At 40.6% G+C, this 19,558-nt stretch overlaps 1 protein-coding gene across 1 annotated transcript in view; it reads right to left on the bottom strand.

Moving 5' to 3' along the window:
- The window catches only part of LOC145450037 (uncharacterized), a 73,431-nt gene that overhangs the window by 15,182 nt on the left and 38,691 nt on the right, over positions 1-19,558 (bottom strand). The window contains exon 5 of the mRNA XM_080328496.1: positions 11,403-11,618. Coding sequence (XP_080184622.1) covers positions 11,403-11,618 — 216 coding nt within the window. The remainder of the gene's footprint in view (positions 1-11,402; positions 11,619-19,558) is intronic.

The following is a 19,558-nucleotide window of genomic DNA, read 5'->3' as shown; positions in this document are numbered from 1 at the left end:
GCAATTAAGGTGTAATTACCTTCGCACGTACTACACGCGCAGCCGTGCGGCTAGTAAAGCCATCGAAAAGCACACATTCGTGTACGATGTACATTGTACACTGTTCACACCACACCTCTCTGTGGTGATTGCGATCGCCCTCGTTTATGCTACCGCCTTATTCCGCGCTTGTTCGTCCGCTGCGATACTACCGACCGTGCGCATAATATCGTCAAAAACCAACAAAACCGCGCATCTCTGGCCGGAACTACGCGCTTGGAGACGGGCGGCGTTTGCTGGCTCATGACTAAATGTGAGCAATTACGAATTTATTTCAATCATACCGTCAAAGAAACGCGATTTTCGGGCAATGTCTGTATCGTATTCGTACATCTCCCACTCACCGCAAATCTCTTTTTATTATTAAACTATAGAATATCGTAAATATTCGCCATGGCGTGGAGACGAGTAATTGTAATGATGACGTCATAATAGCCAATCTCGTAACGCAAAACCCCCCCTTTTTCGCGCTCTGGATACGCGCCTGGTTGAGAACCACTGTCTTAAGGTGTTATCAATATAAAATCACCTAATATACCAAATTCACAATGAGACTAGCGTCTTCCAATTGAAAAACATGGGGAAGTATCGGGTAAACAATAATCTATTTATTTTTGGTCATAATTCGAAGAAATGTTTAATATGATACATTTTGAATTCTCTTAATCCATATTTTTATAGATTAATAGAGGGGTGGGCAAACTGCGGAGAGTCCAATGAAACTTATTAAAATATTGATGAAATGCGTACTAAAAATCGAATTAATGCAAAGACCTGAATAAACTTTTTCTTAGTATATTTCACGATGATAATTCTAAGGCAATGGTTCTCAAACTGGGGGCGCACATACCTTGGAGCGTGAAAACATCTGAAGGGGGTGCGAAGCGGAGCCTAACTGAATAAATTTTTGATTCGTACTTGGTGCCCTGCATGTAGTATAAATTTCATATTTCCAAATCTCTCATCCAAGTCGTAACCTTCCATGCCATCAAACTATCCGTTAGTTTGCTATCATCCTGGTAGCGCTTTGTGATAGGACGATAAGGGGGGCTAGAAATCTTTCACCATCATAAGGGGTGTTCTAAGGTAAATACTTCCTATATTATTTGTTATGTTCAATTTCTGCGCGACAGCCCGATTTCAACGCCCACGAAGTTTGAAAGGTTTCAACTGCTGAACATTACAGAAATCCTAAATGAGTTAGACATAATTCTATAGTTTTGACAAATTGGTTATTGAGGTAGCCTAACCTATAAAATTTCGCCACTGTTTCTGGCGCGTGTACGTGTCACCAAAGCAATGCTAGGCTTGTTTTAAATAAGCACACATCGTCGCAGTGGAATCAAAGTATCTTATGTCCAGTTTTCAAATTTTGAAGCTCACTTTTATAAACTTGAAAAAAATCGACTTTTTGAACATTTTTGTACTTCTTTCGGTCATATCTTAGCCATTATCAAAGTTAATCGGGGCCAATATATTGCTGAAATGAGATGAAAACTTCACTCAAAGTTAATTTTCCTAAAATGTGTAAAACGGACATAAGATACTTTGATTCCACTGCGACGACATATTATCTCCATGTCCATTGTCTATGTCCATTGTCCAATATTGCGTTTTGGTTTATAACCCCAATTTTATAAAGTGCGGCCCGCAAATGGATTCAGATGTTGAATGCGGCCCGTGAGCTCAAAAGTTTGCCCATCCCTGCATTAATAGGTTTTATATTAGGACATTAAAAGGTATTTGGGATACTACAAAGCTTATTGTCTTTATCGCTACCTTCCGAACAGTTACGGATCAGTGAAATCGGAACATATATATAAATCGGTTCGGCCAACATGAGACAGTACTTTAGGTGAAGGTTTCACCGCCGACGAGCTTTTAGGCATCACATTTCACAGAGTCGCATGTTAGCCGAAATGTCATTGTCAAAGTATTATCAACGTGTGTCGTGACACGGTGACGGCTGATGCCAAATAAATGCTGATCTCAACGGAAAGATCGAGCAACGACCGAAGAGAATTTGAATAAAGATATATCAATATCTGAAAAATACTCTACAATTTGTGTATACCGACGAAATAATTTTGGGCCCTATCCAAAAGAGGGGGTTGGGGTGCGACAGTTATGGCCAGGCCGTGTTATTTTTGGCAAATGCCAAAACTGCCAAAAATAACTTATTTTTGGCATTTTTCGATTTTTATTTTTGGCAGTTTTGGCATCGTCCTCTAAATAGATAGTTTCAGCCTCGAATTAGTCACAAAAACGCTTTATTTGGGCTAGTTTGTCAAAAGACAATAAGAAACAAACAATAAGAAGAAAAAACCTAACGATTTCATAGGTTAATAATATCAAACGAAACCACAAAATGTGCAGTATCCATCGGAATCGGTGCCAATACGCAAAAAAAACAAGCCTAACAAACACGCTCAACAGCTGATTGTCACGGCTGTTGAATAGACTTAAATCGTTTGCGCTGTAACAGTGCTTACAAAATCAGGTCAGCTAAGTTTCTCCTAAATTCATTTCTCGCCCAGCGAATCTGGGAAATATCGGCTTCAACAGTAGCCGTTGAGGGAAAGAATGTTGCCAGTCATCCATAAAAGGTTTTCAGAGCTTCAAAATCTTTGGAGGGCCGAACCGGCTTCCATGCATCATGAAAAGAGATCACTTCGCCAGTGCCATCTGATCTCATCGCGGAAGGAATTTTCTTCCCGATCCTTTTCCAGGAGTTTACTGTGTTCTATCTCAACACATTCTATTTCGTAGCCCGACTATCATTTCTCCTTCAGTCTACCTAGGTATTTTCGGAGGACTTTTGTCACATCAGGTGGCGTTAATATTACCAACTCGCATGGAAGAGTCCTGGAGTCCTGTCTGGCAAAACGAGACTATGCAGCTCAGAAACAGCCAGACAGTTTGTTGCGTCACAATGTTCAACTTGATCACAATGCAAAAATCGTGGTTGATTTTTGGGGTTCCAGTTTCATGAGCAGAATATAATTTATATTTTAATAATCAGTAAAGCGGCAGCTTCTCATTGATACCCGTTTTATCAAATTTAGCGCTCGACAAGCCGGTCAAAAATGGTCGTAAAATTGCCTTTGGAGTTTGGACAAATGGAAAGTATGACGTAAACCAAATGCAGTCAGCCGTTCAATATCGCTGTGCCCACACCATTTAGGACACCATGCTTTTACCCCTAATGGGTGGGCTGGACCCAGATTAAGAAACCTGCCTTTCACAAACGCTCTTCTCGCTTGTAACGCGGTTCTGTTAACACAACACCATGAACGAAATACACTATTTGGCAGGCCGTGTTATTTTTGTCGGAAGTACACAAAGAGACGCTTAGGAGTACAGAACTTCATGACACATTTGAATAAAATATTCATTTTATTCCCGAAGCTTTTCGGCTGACCCTCGTCAGGGGGAATATCGTCAGCAATAATACGAGAATTCGAATAACTATGTTCAGCAACAATATGTATCGCTAATTATGACGTCACAGAGATAACATACAAAGTTGGGAAAACGAGAGAACTGCAGCGTTGGCATGGAGACAGCGAAGCAAAACAAGTTAATGCGCGATTTTCAAATGATACACAAATTCTTTCTGTTGGCATAGACTAGGTTTGCTCATAGTAATGATGGTGGACTCAAGAACAGACAAATGAAATAAATTGCGACCCTTAGCCAATATAGAGAACATGTCCTCGTGATAGTTAGCAGCACACGTTTGATTTTCTAGTAAATGTTTGCCTATAGAAGATTTTTGACCCATGGCCTGGTTACGTTCAAGAACAAGCGGATTGTTAAGCTGAGAATTTGAGATATAAGATTTGACAGACGGTGGAATGTGTTCTTTGATACGGTCCTGCAACCGTTTGGAAGTTCTCCCTACGTACCGACAATCACAGTGGCACTTGAATTCATAAATTACGTTGCTTTGTTTTATAGCCGGGAGAACGTCCTTTCTGGTTGCAGGAAACATTGGTATCGTGGTAAAAACAACATTGGTTTTCACCGCTGGATAACAGCGGTAGACTGCTGAAGTTATCTGTTTCTCAAATCGATAAGAAACCGGGCCAATCCAAGGAAGATGAATGTACACATCCCTATTTTCACGAGAAATTACTTCGGGGGTTTCTTCTGGTTTGGTATCATTCCAATGACTTAACTTTTTACTTATTGTCCGCTTAATAACATACTCTGGGTATCCGTTGTCAATGAAAATTTTACGGATGTAGTCAAGTTCATTATTCAATTTGACCTCGGAACAAATCATCAACGCCCGGTGAACCAAGGTGCCGATTAAATTGATTTTACGACTTTTTGGGCTGAAAGAGCTCCATCGAAGGTAATGACCCGAAAATGTGGGCTTCCTATAAACGGAGGTAAGGAATTTGCCGTCCCGTTTCTCCACAAGAACGTCAAGGAATGACAGGCGATTGTTAATTTCTTTTTCCGACGTGAATTGCAATGCTGGATGTAGTTTGTTCAAATTTTCCAGGAAACTATCACAGTCTGATTCATTATCGAATATCACGAACGTGTCATCGACATAGCGATGGTATGATAAGGGCGGTTTAATACCAGAAGAGAAGAGCTTATCTTCATGGAATCCCACAAATATATTGGCTAGAATAGGACCCAATGGTGATCCCATTGCTACACCATCAGATTGTAGGAACATGATATTGTTGAAACTAAATTCAACAGAACACACAGCGTTTCTCATCAATTCAATGAAGGTAGCTCTCGAGAAAGGAGGGGGTATTAGCTTACCGTTATATAGAGCATCAGCGCAAATATTCAACGTCTCATTTAGTGGTACGTTGGTGAAAAGGCTCTTTATGTCGAATGAGCCTAGGAAATTATCGCGCGCGGATAGCTGTGAGCGACGCATCTCATCAGCGAAGGTAAATGAATCGCGTACGCAATGCGACCCGTAAAGTTCGCGAACAGGTTCCAGTATGTTGATCAACCACTTCGCCAACTTCTGTTGCATTGACCCAGTCATGCTGAGTATCGGTCTGAGTGGCACATCGTCTTTATGCGTCTTCGGTAATCCATACATACGCGGTCTTTGGGAGCCAACAGGCCTGATGGAGTCATATTCTTCAGTGGATATTACGTCATCGTTTTTCAAGATTCGAAGGCGTCGTTGTAGTCGTCTTTCAGACTTAGCAGTATTGTCGTATTCCGAGACCGGGCCAAGTACAACGAATTTGGATTTATCCTCGAGAATACTCATCATCTTTGAGACGTAATCTTTCTTGTTTAAAATTACCACGCCAGTACCTTTATCTGGTTTCGTTATGTGAATATCGGGGTTGCTTCGCAGAGATTTTATGGCACGGAAGCATTCCTTTGTCATCAAGAAATCCGCTTTGTCAACTGGACATCCACAATACGAATGTGCCAAGTCCGTAAGTCTTGCTTTGAGAGCTGGCACTTGATCGATTGATTTTGCTTCACGGTGCTTCAATTGAGCTAATAGGATCTCAAATTCGGCGAAAACCTCCTCACTCTTGACATTAATTGGTGGAATGCAGAAATTTAAACCATGCGATAAAGCAAACTTTTCGGTCGAGGACAGTGCGTAGTCCGATAAGTTGATGATATTCTTCTCATCGGGACAAGCGACACTTCCGAAGCGGTCAATGACTAGCCGGTTTAAATTTCGCTCGTTTTTAGATAAATTAATATCCTCTTTGATCGCGTCAATTGATGCGAGGTATCGGCAAAATCGAACTAGGTCAAAGAATGATAAGAATCGCACTACCTGTCTTTGCTGAGTGCGGCAGTCACGACGAAGTTTCAATACCATAGATTCTTTCTTCCCGATTTCATCAAATAAAAACGCGCGCTCCATGTTGGGATTGAGGCGGGCACGAGACTTTTCTATCCTTGCTCTCAAGAATGCAGGCAACGTCTTCTTAGCGATACAAGCCTTTAAAAAGGCTATTGTTGATAACGTAGTTCTCAAACGCCCGCGAGTCTTTATCAGCGTATTAATGATGTTTAATTGCTGATCGCTGTACCTTTTACGGAAGTACACAAAGAGACGCTTAGGAGTACAGAACTTCATGACACATTTGAATAAAATATTCATTTTATTCCCGAAGCTTTTCGGCTGACCCTCGTCAGGGGGAATATCGTCAGCAATAATACGAGAATTCGAATAACTATGTTCAGCAACAATATGTATCGCTAATTATGACGTCACAGAGATAACATACAAAGTTGGGAAAACGAGAGAACTGCAGCGTTGGCATGGAGACAGCGAAGCAAAACAAGTTAATGCGCGATTTTCAAATGATACACAAATTCTTTCTCAGACCGATACTCAGCATGACTGGGTCAATGCAACAGAAGTTGGCGAAGTGGTTGATCAACATACTGGAACCTGTTCGCGAACTTTACGGGTCGCATTGCGTACGCGATTCATTTACCTTCGCTGATGAGATGCGTCGCTCACAGCTATCCGCGCGCGATAATTTCCTAGGCTCATTCGACATAAAGAGCCTTTTCACCAACGTACCACTAAATGAGACGTTGAATATTTGCGCTGATGCTCTATATAACGGTAAGCTAATACCCCCTCCTTTCTCGAGAGCTACCTTCATTGAATTGATGAGAAACGCTGTGTGTTCTGTTGAATTTAGTTTCAACAATATCATGTTCCTACAATCTGATGGTGTAGCAATGGGATCACCATTGGGTCCTATTCTAGCCAATATATTTGTGGGATTCCATGAAGATAAGCTCTTCTCTTCTGGTATTAAACCGCCCTTATCATACCATCGCTATGTCGATGACACGTTCGTGATATTCGATAATGAATCAGACTGTGATAGTTTCCTGGAAAATTTGAACAAACTACATCCAGCATTGCAATTCACGTCGGAAAAAGAAATTAACAATCGCCTGTCATTCCTTGACGTTCTTGTGGAGAAACGGGACGGCAAATTCCTTACCTCCGTTTATAGGAAGCCCACATTTTCGGGTCATTACCTTCGATGGAGCTCTTTCAGCCCAAAAAGTCGTAAAATCAATTTAATCGGCACCTTGGTTCACCGGGCGTTGATGATTTGTTCCGAGGTCAAATTGAATAATGAACTTGACTACATCCGTAAAATTTTCATTGACAACGGATACCCAGAGTATGTTATTAAGCGGACAATAAGTAAAAAGTTAAGTCATTGGAATGATACCAAACCAGAAGAAACCCCCGAAGTAATTTCTCGTGAAAATAGGGATGTGTACATTCATCTTCCTTGGATTGGCCCGGTTTCTTATCGATTTGAGAAACAGATAACTTCAGCAGTCTACCGCTGTTATCCAGCGGTGAAAACCAATGTTGTTTTTACCACGATACCAATGTTTCCTGCAACCAGAAAGGACGTTCTCCCGGCTATAAAACAAAGCAACGTAATTTATGAATTCAAGTGCCACTGTGATTGTCGGTACGTAGGGAGAACTTCCAAACGGTTGCAGGACCGTATCAAAGAACACATTCCACCGTCTGTCAAATCTTATATCTCAAATTCTCAGCTTAACAATCCGCTTGTTCTTGAACGTAACCAGGCCATGGGTCAAAAATCTTCTATAGGCAAACATTTACTAGAAAATCAAACGTGTGCTGCTAACTATCACGAGGACATGTTCTCTATATTGGCTAAGGGTCGCAATTTATTTCATTTGTCTGTTCTTGAGTCCACCATCATTACTATGAGCAAACCTAGTCTATGCCAACAGAAAGAATTTGTGTATCATTTGAAAATCGCGCATTAACTTGTTTTGCTTCGCTGTCTCCATGCCAACGCTGCAGTTCTCTCGTTTTCCCAACTTTGTATGTTATCTCTGTGACGTCATAATTAGCGATAAATATTGTTGCTGAACATAGTTATTCGAATTCTCGTATTATTGCTGACGATATTCCCCCTGACGAGGGTCAGCCGAAAAGCTTCGGGAATAAAATGAATATTTTATTCAAATGTGTCATGAAGTTCTGTACTCCTAAGCGTCTCTTTGTGTACTTCCGTAAAAGGTACAGCGATCAGCAATTAAACATCATTAATACGCTGATAAAGACTCGCGGGCGTTTGAGAACTACGTTATCAACAATAGCCTTTTTAAAGGCTTGTATCGCTAAGAAGACGTTGCCTGCATTCTTGAGAGCAAGGATAGAAAAGTCTCGTGCCCGCCTCAATCCCAACATGGAGCGCGCGTTTTTATTTGATGAAATCGGGAAGAAAGAATCTATGGTATTGAAACTTCGTCGTGACTGCCGCACTCAGCAAAGACAGGTAGTGCGATTCTTATCATTCTTTGACCTAGTTCGATTTTGCCGATACCTCGCATCAATTGACGCGATCAAAGAGGATATTAATTTATCTAAAAACGAGCGAAATTTAAACCGGCTAGTCATTGACCGCTTCGGAAGTGTCGCTTGTCCCGATGAGAAGAATATCATCAACTTATCGGACTACGCACTGTCCTCGACCGAAAAGTTTGCTTTATCGCATGGTTTAAATTTCTGCATTCCACCAATTAATGTCAAGAGTGAGGAGGTTTTCGCCGAATTTGAGATCCTATTAGCTCAATTGAAGCACCGTGAAGCAAAATCAATCGATCAAGTGCCAGCTCTCAAAGCAAGACTTACGGACTTGGCACATTCGTATTGTGGATGTCCAGTTGACAAAGCGGATTTCTTGATGACAAAGGAATGCTTCCGTGCCATAAAATCTCTGCGAAGCAACCCCGATATTCACATAACGAAACCAGATAAAGGTACTGGCGTGGTAATTTTAAACAAGAAAGATTACGTCTCAAAGATGATGAGTATTCTCGAGGATAAATCCAAATTCGTTGTACTTGGCCCGGTCTCGGAATACGACAATACTGCTAAGTCTGAAAGACGACTACAACGACGCCTTCGAATCTTGAAAAACGATGACGTAATATCCACTGAAGAATATGACTCCATCAGGCCTGTTGGCTCCCAAAGACCGCGTATGTATGGATTACCGAAGACGCATAAAGACGATGTGCCACTCAGACCGATACTCAGCATGACTGGGTCAATGCAACAGAAGTTGGCGAAGTGGTTGATCAACATACTGGAACCTGTTCGCGAACTTTACGGGTCGCATTGCGTACGCGATTCATTTACCTTCGCTGATGAGATGCGTCGCTCACAGCTATCCGCGCGCGATAATTTCCTAGGCTCATTCGACATAAAGAGCCTTTTCACCAACGTACCACTAAATGAGACGTTGAATATTTGCGCTGATGCTCTATATAACGGTAAGCTAATACCCCCTCCTTTCTCGAGAGCTACCTTCATTGAATTGATGAGAAACGCTGTGTGTTCTGTTGAATTTAGTTTCAACAATATCATGTTCCTACAATCTGATGGTGTAGCAATGGGATCACCATTGGGTCCTATTCTAGCCAATATATTTGTGGGATTCCATGAAGATAAGCTCTTCTCTTCTGGTATTAAACCGCCCTTATCATACCATCGCTATGTCGATGACACGTTCGTGATATTCGATAATGAATCAGACTGTGATAGTTTCCTGGAAAATTTGAACAAACTACATCCAGCATTGCAATTCACGTCGGAAAAAGAAATTAACAATCGCCTGTCATTCCTTGACGTTCTTGTGGAGAAACGGGACGGCAAATTCCTTACCTCCGTTTATAGGAAGCCCACATTTTCGGGTCATTACCTTCGATGGAGCTCTTTCAGCCCAAAAAGTCGTAAAATCAATTTAATCGGCACCTTGGTTCACCGGGCGTTGATGATTTGTTCCGAGGTCAAATTGAATAATGAACTTGACTACATCCGTAAAATTTTCATTGACAACGGATACCCAGAGTATGTTATTAAGCGGACAATAAGTAAAAAGTTAAGTCATTGGAATGATACCAAACCAGAAGAAACCCCCGAAGTAATTTCTCGTGAAAATAGGGATGTGTACATTCATCTTCCTTGGATTGGCCCGGTTTCTTATCGATTTGAGAAACAGATAACTTCAGCAGTCTACCGCTGTTATCCAGCGGTGAAAACCAATGTTGTTTTTACCACGATACCAATGTTTCCTGCAACCAGAAAGGACGTTCTCCCGGCTATAAAACAAAGCAACGTAATTTATGAATTCAAGTGCCACTGTGATTGTCGGTACGTAGGGAGAACTTCCAAACGGTTGCAGGACCGTATCAAAGAACACATTCCACCGTCTGTCAAATCTTATATCTCAAATTCTCAGCTTAACAATCCGCTTGTTCTTGAACGTAACCAGGCCATGGGTCAAAAATCTTCTATAGGCAAACATTTACTAGAAAATCAAACGTGTGCTGCTAACTATCACGAGGACATGTTCTCTATATTGGCTAAGGGTCGCAATTTATTTCATTTGTCTGTTCTTGAGTCCACCATCATTACTATGAGCAAACCTAGTCTATGCCAACAGAAAGAATTTGTGTATCATTTGAAAATCGCGCATTAACTTGTTTTGCTTCGCTGTCTCCATGCCAACGCTGCAGTTCTCTCGTTTTCCCAACTTTGTATGTTATCTCTGTGACGTCATAATTAGCGATACATATTGTTGCTGAACATAGTTATTCGAATTCTCGTATTATTGCTGACGATATTCCCCCTGACGAGGGTCAGCCGAAAAGCTTCGGGAATAAAATGAATATTTTATTCAAATGTGTCATGAAGTTATTTTTGTCATATGCCAAAAATTGCTTATTTTTGGCATTTTCCAATTTTTATTTTTGGCAGTTTTGGCATCTGGCTCCTGAAATGCCAAAAATAACACGGCCTGGTTATGGCCCTGTGAATTTCAGCATTCGAATTTCTTTTTTGGACATGCCCATTCAATCGTTCATGCTTTATGGATGATGATGTCTCATGTTAAAAACGAGCACAGGTTGTGACAAAGCAGTTACAATTAATAAATCACGTTTTTCAAATTAGCCCCTTTTTTTCAGCCATCCCTCTTTTTTTCGGCTAGCTACGCCCCTGAATGTGTTTGACGGTATATTGGGTCTTTTTCCTTTCACTGTTGTCCAAACGGAAATATCTTTTGGCACCAATGTAGACTAGACTAGGAATATGGAATAAGCTTGATTTTGTTATATTTCCTTATAATTAGGAATAAAATTCAATATTCATGTTTTTGTGAATTCAGTACTTCTAAATCTAATGATTTGAAAAAGCTGAAAATGTTCTAGTTGCTACAACTCTGGTACCGGTACTGGGAGAGGGAGAGAGGAAACTAACGTAGGAATGCATCCATTTTGACCAGTCAAACCATAACCATTCAGGCAATTGTGAAACTTACCTTTCCAGCATTGAGAATTGCTACACCCCAACCAACTTGCGTCATACCCACATATTGCTGTCGTATTGGTTATAGTTCCGTCAGCATGAAACAGCGTTCCTTCATCAGGACAACTGCATGTCCCTTGATCATTGAATCCAGGGGTTACAGAATTAGCAGTGATGGTGTAATTACTCCCATTGCCTTCGGTGTCGACAACCACTTCATATTTGCATGCTAAATAGAAAGAAAACACTATTTTGCATGCAAGAAGAAAATAAATTAAAAACACATAAAACTAAAGAAAAACAACAACAACACAATGTTTTAAGGGTCATTGCAACTTGCAACTTTCCTGTACATTTGCAACCTGTATACATAACTCAAATTTACATCTATGCAATTTGCTCGAAAATATGGCATTAGAAAAATACATTAACTCAATATTCAACTGTCCAGTTTGCTATCTCGCATCCAATTAGTTAACCTACAGCGATCATATAGTGCTGTTTTATAAAAAGAGCTTCCACTCATTCACAGTCGGCCCTCGTGGAAAGTGATCATATTTTATGTTCTGCTGAAAGGGCAGCTCCACATACCAAATTTGATTGCAACAAAAGATGAGCGACAGGTAGAGAACAGAACGGATACTTTCTAAATGATACAGATCTGAGGATATCCAGAAGATATCTAGAGTTCTAGATATCCCTGATATAGATTGTACCAAAATTGAAACTATCACGATCAACAGGACATACTTCACATGTACTGATGTGACTTGAAATAGCTCTTCCCTGTGGTTTTTCTGTTAATGACAGACACCTATATTTTCATTTTACGGTGTGCGCATCAAGTGCCCTTCAATAGGGTTGGTCAAAAATAACTTTTCTACAAATTTTACTGATAAGTCAATAACATTATTAGTTCTTCTCATATAACGCTGCACACCAAATATGGCTTCATTCCAACCTGTAGAAGTTAAGCTAATGGAGTTTGAAAAATCGGAATGCTTTCAAATTTCACTGACAATCCCATGAAATTGAAGTTGTTTGAAAAAACAATGCATAGCCTGTTTGGCTCAATTCAATTCAGTAGAAGCAAAGTTATTGGTGATAAAATTATTGGATTTAAAGTATTGACGGTGAGTAACAGTTCTATAATTAATAATTTAAGTTTCAACTTCTGCGCAAATTAGGTACATTCCTTGCCTTTCGTATCAATAGTTCATAGCTAGTTTCTACAGATTTGGATTATCAGTTTTGAATGAATGTGATATGTTCCATTTGTTAAGATTGTGTAGCATTTTTGTTGTGTTGAGATGGTAAAGACCAATAAACGCTCTAGTATGTGCTCTAGTAAAATCACAATAACAGAAGCCATGCTTGGGTTCAGGCTCACAATCAGAACAAAGCTTGTGGCTGTTTTCTTCGCGAGGGATTATGATATTTGGTCTTCATGAATTCTATATTACTCCACCACGTGAATCACGATTTATGAGAAAACATTCTCGACATTCAGTGGAGCAACATCATCCTCCAGGAGTCCAGGCATTTATATGTAGTGAACTCGGGTCAACCAACATTAGGATGCAGGGTTGTAATGACTCGAGTCGTTTTGTTGAAAATGAAAAATGACTCGACTCGAGTAATTTGTGTATTCACTCGACTTGTACTAGAATCATTGCGCATGACTCGGACCAAGTCATGACTCAAGACTGGGTCTACAAAGACAGGCATTTCATTGTGATTTAGAAGAATAGTAAAGTTATCAGACTATTAATTTTTTGTCTATCAGTACTGAACTGCTGATACTTGAAAATGTTACCAGAAAATATTAAAATGAGAAGAATTAGTAAAATATGAATGCGAAGTATTCGATATCACCGGCTGTAAAAAGCAGTGTTGGGATCAAGTCACTACCTTCGAGTCACGAGTCATCTCGAGTCATTGCAGATTTTGACTCGAGCCAAGTCAAGTCAGTCGATTTTCAAAGGTGACTCAAGTCAAGTCAAGTCACTCGTTTTTTGGAGGTGACTCGAGTCAAGTCGAGTCAAGTCAAGTCAAGTCACGAGTCAAGTCACAATTCAAGTCAAATTGAATTTTCGAAGTATGAGATATGATTCAAAGTCATTGAATTTTGCTAGCTGTGAGAAAGACAGATTAATTGGTCATTTATCTTGTATCAAATAACGAATATCAAGTTAAATATACATGCAAAAAGACGTTGTATCCTTAACGCACACGTAGATCCGCTAATAAAATACGTGAGTAACTGTACAGCTACATGCTACAGTCTGTTATTATCTGCCAAAATAGAGGACCTAATACGAAGCTTCGAGAAGTTGAAACAAATTGATATGGTACAATAGCCTACACAACCGTAAGAATATAAACGCGCAACCTATATTTGTTCGATTTTAATCATACACGAGGCTTGGTAAATGTGAGCACTGCGCAACGTAAGCATTGAGCCGTCTAAGAAACAGAGACACATTGCTATTTAGATTAATCTTCTACTACTACTTCGACAACGTAAGCTGTGATCAATTAGTTTGCGGTCATTTATTTGTGATATAACAATGGAGGATAGTGTAACGTATAATCAGTGAAAAACTGGTTGCTTTCACAAACAACACCGGCGTATCTCGAACAATCCAAACATACACAAGATACAGTGATTTATTCGACACCGTTTACTTGATGACTTGAAATTGACTCGTAAATTTTGCTCCGAGTCACGAGTCAATGCACATTTTTGAACCTCCGAGTCAAGTCAAGTCAATTTTCCGAAGTGACTCGAGTCAAGTCAAGTCATACGAAAAAGTTCACTCGAGTCTGACTGGTAAAAAGTGGGTTTCACTTGACATTAACTCGGGAGTGAACAGTCAATACAATGACTTAGACTAGGACTCTAGTTAAAACAGTATGACTCGGACTCGACACTCTACTCTGTGACTTGGACTCGGACTTGACTCGGTGGTGACTTGAAAATGACTCGACTTTACTCAAGTCAAAACAATAAAAGTGGGATTGACTTGTGACTCGGAGCCTTGTGACTTGGTAACAACCCTGATAAGATGTTCAAGGCATGTCTTGTGAGGATGGGGTGACATTTAGGGATTGAGTGACGACTCTAAAAGTCACTAATAATGCCTTGATAATAGTACCGGTACTTCGCTTGCTAGAAGAGCATAGACACTCTCCCACATCATCTGAAAAGCAAATATGATAAGGCTTTATGGAGAAAACATACACAATTTATTGCACTGATTTCGTTAAATTTATATCCGCGCAACCAAAAATACTTCAGATATAGATATTACCTGGGAAATATATTTTCCTGTGTTTTAACTGTGTGTCTGTTTATTTTCTCTTCATTGTCTCAATTTCAGTCTTAAAAGTATGTTACTTGCAGATTATATCACCATAATTTCCATGTATAATCCGCAAAATTTTCACGATTTTTTTGCTCTAAAATTCGGGGGTGCGTATTATACATGGGAACAACACGCTTGAAAAAAACTACCTCGATAAAAACTTGAAATCACACTTTTCTTCATGTTTGTTTCAAATCGCGCATCACTTTCAGCCATCTTGCCAAGTAATTCGTATTGTCAGTGTAACGCGCTACCAATTAGCAAAAAGCGTGTTGCCATTTAACGAGAGTCGTCTGCACATCACGCAATCTCCGGCTGAGTTGGTTTGTCGTTTGCACGCGAGCGAACTTAGGTCATTCATTGATTGCTAAACACGCGCGCGGCCATCCTCGCTGATTCATGGGCAGGCCATGTGCGCAAAATATAATCGCTTGCGTAATCAGTCGCACCTCCAACAGGAGTGGTATGCACGACATAACCGTTGGCCTGAGCAATCGCATCTGACCTCGTGCGCAAGATGTCGCGTAGCCGGCCTCGCAGGCTTTGGCTACTATCTACTATCGTCTAGAGCAGAGGTCTCAAACTAAAATGTGCTCGCTGGCCAATTTCCTACTTTTTGATTTCGCCGCAGCACCAATAATGGGGATTCAATGTATTTCCTTGACGGGACCTTGCAGACTGACATTCCACACACACTTGAACCGACGCCCAATTTATCGCCGTGATCAGGAAATAGCAGCCTAACCAACTGAGCTACTCGGAAGGCTCAGGCGAGAGAGGTGACGATGATATTGAAACCAGTCTACGTGATTTCTCAAAACTGAAAGAAAAATTTGTTTTTCGTTTTCACGTGAGGTGATACATAATCCTTCCCATGGTGAATGACCACATGGTTGTCTTACATATCAATTTCGGCATTCAAACAAGACATTACTGAGCTTGAAATCTTTACGCAGTTGAGCACACCGCAACTGGGAAGTTTTCGTTATATTTTTCATGTAACAGAATATTGCTTTATTTCACACCAATTTGAGGCGTGTTCTTTCCAACTAATTCCCGATATTATGGTTGCAATGAACTCTTGCGATCAACAACTACTCTAAAACGACAACTGTGTCTTCTTGCGACGTGTAGAACGGAAGATATGAGGAATTATAAGATTAGCTTTCATTCATGCGAACTGAGCTACACATTGTATTTTGCGGGAAACGTTTTTCTGTATTCCATCTGTATTTTGAACACGTTATGCCATAAGGCAACGGGTTATATATAGCTGGTCGTATGCGTATCGACAATTGCTATTTATAGACGATCATTGTAACCGTTCATGACCCGTACAACGCAAGATGTCGTTAATTGATTGAAGCGTGTTTGTGAAAAACTGTGCATGGATCCTCTAGGATCCACCCGCGGCGAAAGAGTTAATACAATTGTTGCTGTACTTGGCATGGTGGTTGTATATTTAGTTGTAGACACCATGCAAGAGTACAAATGCATCAGAACATCGTGAAAGCGGTCGAGTTGAAATTTTGCAGCTAGTGGACATTTGATGTAGTGTTACAATTATAGGAAGAATATCTTGGAATTTTAAAAAGATCGATCTGATATTAGATCATGGCATCAGTACAGCCTAATCCTGATTTCGAGCATACTCATGATGACAAGGCTATTGATCGTGTCATTACCAAAGTAAACCAAATTGAATCGGCGTTAGATTTACCTTCAAATATTGGAACAGATCAGTAACGTGCGGTGAGTTTCATGACTGGTGAGGCACGGACCCCCCCCCTCCCACACACACAAACAAACACGCATGCGCATAAAGTACGGTAGCCTACCTGATAAAGAGATCTTAAATGTGAATAACAACAGCAGCGGATACAGAGAGTATTTTCTTCGCACACTGATAGCCGTCGCAATTCCACATTATACAATACATGTAGGGCTGGTCGCTATTGTGCTAAATGGGCAAGTGTAGACGGATAATAATTACTATCTCTTCAGGTACCGGTATAAATTATTATAAATATATATAAATTATATGCCCGCCCGTGCCTCACCTGTGCCACAACTCTCCTTTTGCGCTGTATTTTTGAATAATAATTATGCAAACTGATGATGTTGTGCGAAAAAATGTTCAAATTCAGTTATTTATGAACATCGATGTAAAATATCAATATCCATCGACTCATGGAGGCTTTTCACAATTTTCACTTACTCGCCCTGACGACAGGTGAGGCACTGCCTCACCTGCCTCATTGGACTGTACGTCACTGGATCAGATCTATAACAACTCGAATATAATGATTACTGTGCCGCAGCAATAGAAATGTCCCATCGCCGAAGAATCAATTGGTGTTACTGCTGTGAAGCGTATGCTACAACTATTCTATACTCGCCACATTTAATTGGCGATAATAACAAGGATAAAGATAACCAAGATGACTCAGTATGTAACTAACTACACATCAAGAGGGCAACACAATGCCAATGGTTGACATATCGACCTGCTTAGATATCTAAATAAGCCAGGGGTCGCCGACTCAAAACGGGTCACGGGCCACTTTTTAAATTTCGTAGAGTCCGCGGGTCGCATGAATTCGATATCGATGAAAAATAGGCAACAGCGTTCTAACACTCTATGTCGGTACAACGGTGAGCTACCTAACATAAGCGATGGGCATATTGACCACAAAAGAAATGATATTTTATTAAAGGGATACAAATAAAACAAAAATCATTATCATCAATATTATTTTATTATGAACTGTGAGCTGTGCACGATACCTGGAAACGATTTTCAGCGACTAAGGAATCGATATTGGGACAAGTGAAATACGTGATTAGCTGAATGACCATATCTACGTAAAGCTTTATCTTGTGGAGAAGCCCTAAGCCCGTGGCTCTCAAACTTTTTTAGACACTTCGCCCTTTATGTTACTGAAAAATCGTCATGTCCCAACGGCTAGTCAGATGGCATGAAAGGTTATGACTGCTGATAAGAGAATTCGGACTATACACAGAACAATAACTATGAATTAGAGGTAAATCGCGCCGAGCGCGAAAAATTTCTCAGTTGGGCGCATCCCCTCCTCTTCATCAGATGCTTTCGCGCCCCTACAAGGGAAGCGCGCTCCCCTGTTTGGGAACCACTGCCCTAAGCCGTTTTCTAAGCGTCTCGGTCTTGGCAGTGTTTGGGCGATTGCAAGTCAAGACAATATGCCCAATGCCCATTCATATCAGCTGATTCTCCCTCGATGGAATGTTGTTGCCATCACCACAGCCGTTTTAGCCAGTGACGAATAGTGGAAGTGGGCACAAGAGAATAGCTTATTTTGAAACAACAAGAACAACATGTTGAAACTGTAGTCAATTTCAACATTTCAAATTGGTTTTCTTATAGCTTTCTTGCGAAATCTCAAATCAGGTCGCGGGCCGCGTGTTGGTGACCCCTGAAATAAGCTAAGATCTTTGGATATATTACCATTACCCATACAAGTTTGACAGTTTGTTGCGTCCGTGGTTGTACCAAGTCACAGCGTTTCGTGTCACAATAAGTCCTTCTCTGATTGTAACGTGTGACGCGACTCAACTAGAGTAATTTTTATTTTATCACTTATTGAGTCCGAGTTCGAGTAATTCTACAAAAGGTCGCCACCAAGTCCAAATCACAATTTTTACTCACGAATCATCAACGGGTCATGTTTTACTATCATAAACAAGTAATGTGACATGATAGTTGATCTTCCACTGCACCTTTTGAATGTGATGTAATAGTGAAGTTTGATGAGTAGTTTTAGAGCGAATTTCTAGTTCTCAAATAAAAAAAAAGGATACTTGGCAGTTAAATATCGTCGAATATCCGAAATCAAAAATGCCACCGCGGGCCGCACAAAATGGTCTCGCGGGCCGCGTGTTTGAGACCTCTGGTATAGAGGCAATACCGTTACTTGTATAATGATTAGCAATCGCATCTGTAATAGGCCTCGTGCGCAAGACGTCGTCGTGTCGCTGGCCCGAACTATAGCGTCGCCAGCCTCGCACGCTTTAGCTTCTATGTACTATCGTTTAGAGGCAATACCGTCATTTGTATAATGATTAGCAATTGCATTTGTAATAGGCCTAGTGCGCAAGACGTTGTGACGCTGGTCCGAACTATCACGTCGCCAGTCTCGCAGGCTTTGGCTGCTCTGTACTATCGTTTAGAGACAATGCCGTTAATTGTATAATGATTAGCGATGGTTATGTCATGATTGTTTGACAGTGACATCGCAAAACAGAACAACATCGCGTACTAAAACATAGCTATTCATGTACTGTGAATGCTGGGTGCGTACTATACATGGGTACAGGCTTTTTTCTCAGAATTTGCATACCATTTTAAGGGTGCGTATTATACATGGGGGCGTACTATACTTGTTGCAAATTACTCTAGTTACAGACAAGAGAATAGGAGAGAGGGGGTGTCATCGCATTCATTTTTCGGTGAAAACGCTCACTATGCACAAACGCTCATCGAGCATCTAATCACTAATGGGCACAGGAAATATCAAAGCTAGATTTGGGGTTCAAAATGGGGTTAAGCAAGCTTAGAAATGGGGAAAATGAACAACTATTCTTCCCCTCACTGTCTACGCCACTGAATGCACCCTGTTAATTGTCCTGTGTTGGAATGTTATGGAAAATTATTGCACATCATATTTGACCGCATTGTCAGAAAGGAAAGGACGTAGTTTATTTATGTCCTTGATCTAATCCGGTGGCTCCCAACCTTTTTCGACTCATCGCCCCCTTACCAAGC

This window comes from Botryllus schlosseri, chromosome 11 (genome assembly GCF_051294905.1).
Source record: "Botryllus schlosseri isolate E-star chromosome 11, Bs_hap1, whole genome shotgun sequence".
Taxonomy (NCBI): Eukaryota; Metazoa; Chordata; class Ascidiacea; order Stolidobranchia; family Styelidae; genus Botryllus; species Botryllus schlosseri.
The sequence above is the reverse complement of the archived record's forward strand: the minus strand, read 5'-3'. Positions and strand labels throughout refer to the sequence as shown.